At 41.3% G+C, this 5,236-nt stretch overlaps 1 protein-coding gene across 1 annotated transcript in view; it reads right to left on the bottom strand.

Moving 5' to 3' along the window:
• Positions 1–817: 817 nt before the first annotated feature.
• C1H13orf42 (chromosome 1 C13orf42 homolog) overlaps positions 818–5,236 on the bottom strand; it is a 7,694-nt gene continuing 3,275 nt past the window's right edge. Inside the window, exons 2-3 of the mRNA XM_031552430.1 lie at positions 3,803–3,953; positions 818–1,975 (exon numbers count right to left, since the gene is read on the bottom strand). Coding sequence (XP_031408290.1) covers positions 1,734–1,975; positions 3,803–3,953 — 393 coding nt within the window. The 3' untranslated portion in view covers positions 818–1,733. The remainder of the gene's footprint in view (positions 1,976–3,802; positions 3,954–5,236) is intronic.

Here is a 5,236-nt window from a genome sequence, read left to right as displayed (position 1 = left end):
AGGCCTGGATGCAGTGCTGCAGATGGGGCCTCACAAGAGCCGAGTAGAGGGGGACAATCACCTCCCTCTCCCTGCTGGCCACCCCTTTTTTAATCAACCCAGAACACAGTTGGCCTTCTGGGCTGCAAGTGCACACTGCTGGCTCATGTCCAGTTTCTCATCCACCAGGACCCACAAGTCCTTCTCTGCAGAGCTGCTCTCCAGGAGATATTCCCCCAGTTTGTATAAATAACTGGGATTGTCCCAGCCCAAGTGCAGCTCTCTGCATTTGGCCTTATTGAACCTCATTAGGTTTTCATGGGCCCACTTCTCCATCCTGTCCAGGTCCCTCTGGATGGCTTCCCTTCCTTCCAGGCTCAGCTTGGTGTCATCTGCAAACTTGCTGAGGATGCACTCGATAAAGTAAATGTAAATGATGTATCAGAAAGTAAAGCAAATGATGTATCAGATAGGTTATATTGATGGCCAGTGCCTTATGAAATTTATCCAAGCCTGTGGGCACAAAACCTACAAAATGTAGAAAGAAATGGTCATATCAGTGTTACTGTGATTCATCTGCCACAGTGAACCACCAATTGAACATCAGATGAAAAAACATTAGGATTAACAAACTCTTGATCCAAACATCTTAGTAAATTCTGAAGAGCAAGCATGAGCTAGGGATGTCTCAGACTGATGCCTGTGATATACACAGAAAAAGCAAAGTATAGATCATATCAATTTCATGCATCACATGGAAGATAGCACCTCTAAGATGAAAAAGCCTGAAGAGGAACACTTCTAAACTGCATTCTTCCTAATATGTGTAGTATTCAATGATGGGCTGGCAGAAATCAAAATACTATGTATAATCTATTGCTGAAGTGGGTTTACCTGCAAATTGCCCTCTTGAGGATAACCTTTGCTTCACTTCGTTCACAAAGTGTTCTTTTCTAAGACATTAAGCTCTTTCCATGCACAGTAGGAAGCCTACGTTCCTAGCATTTGGTTCAAGTTTACTCAGCATCCAGATGATAAAATAGATGTAAACTAAAAGGTGGTGTAACTACATGAAAACAGCTGAACATGTTTTTGCAAGCAGCAAATCCTTTGATGTTTTTGTATCCAAGGACAGAACTATTCCTACTAGCAAGAAAAGTACTTGGCTTTTTTTTCTTTTCGAAAACACACCAAAGCTATTCCTCAAAACAGCATGCTGATTCCTTCACTACAGCCTTTTCTGCTTGTACCACAGCTTTCTCGTATCTCAGTGCTGCTGTATTTTCTCAGAACAGAGAGTCAAAATGGCACATACAAATTTTCACATACAAAAATAGAGGAAACTCTGCTTCACTGCTCTGAATTTGGAAACTGGTGCAAAAGCTCACAGTGTATTAGCTGCATTGTCTTGCTGTATTGGGGTCAGAGGAAAATTTACCACACCAGATAATTTTTGAATCACTGCTTTCAATAACAGTGCTACAAGAAGGCTTGTCAAGTTGGGAGTTCCCCCCAGTGCTGAATGACAAAGTAGTATTGTTAGGCACAGTAAACTCAATAAGTTTAATTCTCACATGAGCCCAGTGTTGGAATTGCCATGGCTTGAAGTGTATACAAAATGAAGAATCTTCAGTGACTGCACACGTTATTTCTAGAATGCAAAAGATGGGCTAGGGATAAAAAAAAGAAAGAGCATCAAGTCTTCCATGCCCTATTTCAAACATTCTGTCTTCAGCTGAAGATGGAATATTCTTTCAATATTCTTTCTTTCGTGTTTTGGGCTTAAATTTTAGTGTGTTATATGCTCCTTCCACAGCTTTGGGCAAGTACATGGGATGTCTTTCTAATCTCTTCCTAGAGCCAGTGGTTCTTCGTTGGCTGTTTTTTTGTGACTGGTTTGCAGCCTTTGCTGTTTGGGCAATATCTTCTGAGTACCTGCGAGGAGCACGAAGGATCCAGTTTGAATGTAAACTGTGTTCACTTGTGCTGGTAGCCACTGAAAGACAGAAGGTAATCACAAGTTAGAAGAGTTTGTCAGTTGTCTTGGTTTAACCCAGAAGAAAGTTAAATACCACACAGCATTTCACTCACTCCACTACAGTAGAATGGGGGAGAAAACTGAAATGAACTATGGATTGAGATATGGACAGCTTAAGAAGAAGAAAGAAAGGAGCAAAGGAGGAAAGGAGGAAAGGAGGAAGGAAGGAAGGAAGGAAGGAAGGAAGGAAGGAAGGAAGGAAGGAAGGAAGGAAGGAAGGAAGGAAGGAAGGAAGGAAGGAAGGAAGGAAGGAAGGAAGGAAGGAAGGAAGAAAAAAAATAGCAACAACAAAAACAAACAAAAAAGTAGGCAACACACAACACAGTTTCTCACCAACTCTGACCAAGATCCAGCCAGTCCCAAAGAATGGTCCCCCCGCCTCAAGCCAGCTCCCCCAGTTTTAATGTCCAGCACAATGCCACTTGAAATGGGATGTCCCTTTGGCCAGTCTGTGACAGTTATCCTGGTTCTATCCCATCCCAGCTCCTACCCCTCAGCCCCCTCACTGGCAGGACAGCATGAGAAGCTGAAACACCTGTGACTGTGCAAGCACTGCTCAGCGACAACTAAAACATTGGTATGTTGTTAGCATTATTCTAAACACAAACCACAGAACCATATCAGCTATTAGGAAGAAACCAGAACACTCATGATTTTTCTATATGTACGATAAGAGATTAGGGTGGCTGCCTGTTCCTTCTTGGTAGTTATGTTGAATAACCAAGATAGCTTTCATCCTCTTTTCACTTTGGGATGTCACTTGGGGTGTGATTCATCTTATCTAACATTTCAGTGTCTGCAGAATGAACAGTTGTGTCAAAGACCTGCAATATGCACTTGAGGACAGAACTATTCTGATCTGTTTCACATATGTTCCTTAGCCTGAGGCAAAGCACAAAGGAGGAAAATATTTCTCTCCACTTGATTACGCAGGATGGATGATGGATGATGAATTCAGAAGGGCACATCTTCATTTGGTAATCCCATCCTTTGGAAAGGTGCTATTACTTAGACTAACTTTTGAAGGACTTTTTTTTGTTTGTTTATTTGTTTCTGTTTGGAGATAAAGAACCCATCCATTTATCAATGATAAACATGAGATTTAGACATAGAAATAATTAACTGAGATGCAGGATGGAAGTTAGCCCTAGGTGGAAGGCAAGTACTACTCCTCAACTATACATGCTACATTTGTTCATGTAATACACAAAAAAGATCTGCCTTTCAACAGGTTACAAGTAATGTGTTACTGCAGTGTCTCATAATGCATGTGATTTTGGCCATGTTCTTTTGCCAATGGAGTAGAAATTGGCCTCTTCTCCTGGTTGACAGCAATAGACAAAAGGTAATGCTTTCAGGTTGTGCCAGGGGAGGTTCAGGTTAGATATTGGGTAAGACTTCTTCCCCAAAAGAATGGTCAGGCACTGGAGCAGGTTGCCAAGGGAGGTGATGTTCAAAAACATGGAGATGTGGCACTGAGGAACATGGTTAGTGAGCATGGTGGGGATGCGTTGATGGTTGGGCTAGATGATCTTAGAGGTCTTTGAGCAACCTGGTCTAGACGAAGGTGTCCCTGTCTATAGCAAGGGGGTTGGAAGTAGATAATCTTAAAGGTCCCTTCCAACTAAAACCATTCTATGATTCTATGATTTTAATGTTCTTAAATCTCAGAAGCAAAACAGAGGAAAATTGTCCATTTAAGTAAATTTTGATCTTATTTGACCACTCTTCCCTCTACTCATCACACATCAAAAGTAATCATATTTTTTCTGTTTTATACTTCACCATCAAAATCAACATCCACATTTGGCAGGTCCATGTCAGGAGCTCCCCGGCATCTCTCTGAATCCAGATCTGCAATAACTGAGTCAAAGAACGCCATAGCTTCTCTTACATCTGAACTGGGCTGTGGGACTTTTCTTCTCTCCATGGATGTCTGTTGATAAGATAGGGAAAGAAAAAAAGTTAGATGCAGTTGGGAAAAAACATCTTAATGAGAAAACTGTATAAGGAAGCTGCAAAAATTGTATTTGATTCCATATTTCAAAATTTCAGAAAGGCTCAGAAGTCCAGATTACTCCACAGCAGCCATCAAAGAAGGCAGAACATCAGTGCAAGTGTCCTCTTGTTACATGCTCAACACAAGACATCTTCCACTTCAGCACTGCCAACATATCTTTATAAAATCTCTCATAATCCCTCTATTGAGCCATGTAATTGGGTGACTAGGTGACAGCTGAGCTTTGTGGCCAAATTCATCCTGCTTACTACTAGGCACCTAACAGGATGCACATATTAGAAATGGAGTCATACAAGGTTACTTCTTTAATTAATGCAGGGCTCGAGTACCTTCAAAAGATGAGTCAGAATGTAGGTAGGCTGAATTCCCCTCTTCAGTCAGCTCTAGTCCCTTACTGCAGAGGGATCGTGGAGCAACTTGGTTACTAATTTAAGCATCTTATTAAAATGCCTCGGTTTGATGAAACGAATCCAGATCTAAATTGCTAAAGTCTTTTTTTGAAATGGAAAAGGACTGTGAGTGCTAAAAAATGAGTCATTCAACACTATGATAATTCCCACAGGAAAGCCATGGGGTTTAAAATTAGGAGCCTGTCTTGTTAAAAAAGCAAATGTCTGTCTGTAGATGCTGAAGCATTCATAAAGCCTCAGTTAGCAATTCTGTAGGTCAGTACAGGGTGAACCCTTCTGCCATTCATGAAGGTTCTGCCTAATGAAGGGCTGTGTATTTTCCCCGCCAGTCCAATTGCCAGAGCAATTCTGGATCAGAAACTTATTGTCCTGGATTTCAAATGCACAAGCAAAAGATATATGCTGTGTCACATCTCTGAAGGACGAGTTTGCTTCCCATTCTGTGGGATGGTGCAGGCAGAAATGAGTTAGTTTCCCCTTCTGACTTTATAGGTTGATTGACATCTTTGGAAGTGCTAAAGGATAACTACTACCACACATTGACTGAGAATAGTGACTGCCATTATAACCAAGCCTTTATTACTTAAAAGACATTTTTAAAAAGTGTGTGCTCCAGAATCTGACACACTTCTCTGTTCTTTTCTTTCACAAGCTCCAGGTGACAAATCTTGAATCCAGAGACAGCCTGTAGTTCAGGCTTTGGGTTTTGCATCTGAATTAAACTTTCCCTGCCCAAGGTTGTCTGCGCAAAGCACATTCCTATTAATTGTGCAGCAGGTATGTGGGGAA

This window comes from Meleagris gallopavo, chromosome 1 (assembly GCF_000146605.3).
Source record: "Meleagris gallopavo isolate NT-WF06-2002-E0010 breed Aviagen turkey brand Nicholas breeding stock chromosome 1, Turkey_5.1, whole genome shotgun sequence".
Lineage (NCBI taxonomy): Eukaryota > Metazoa > Chordata > Aves > Galliformes > Phasianidae > Meleagris > Meleagris gallopavo.
The sequence above is the reverse complement of the archived record's forward strand: the minus strand, read 5'-3'. Positions and strand labels throughout refer to the sequence as shown.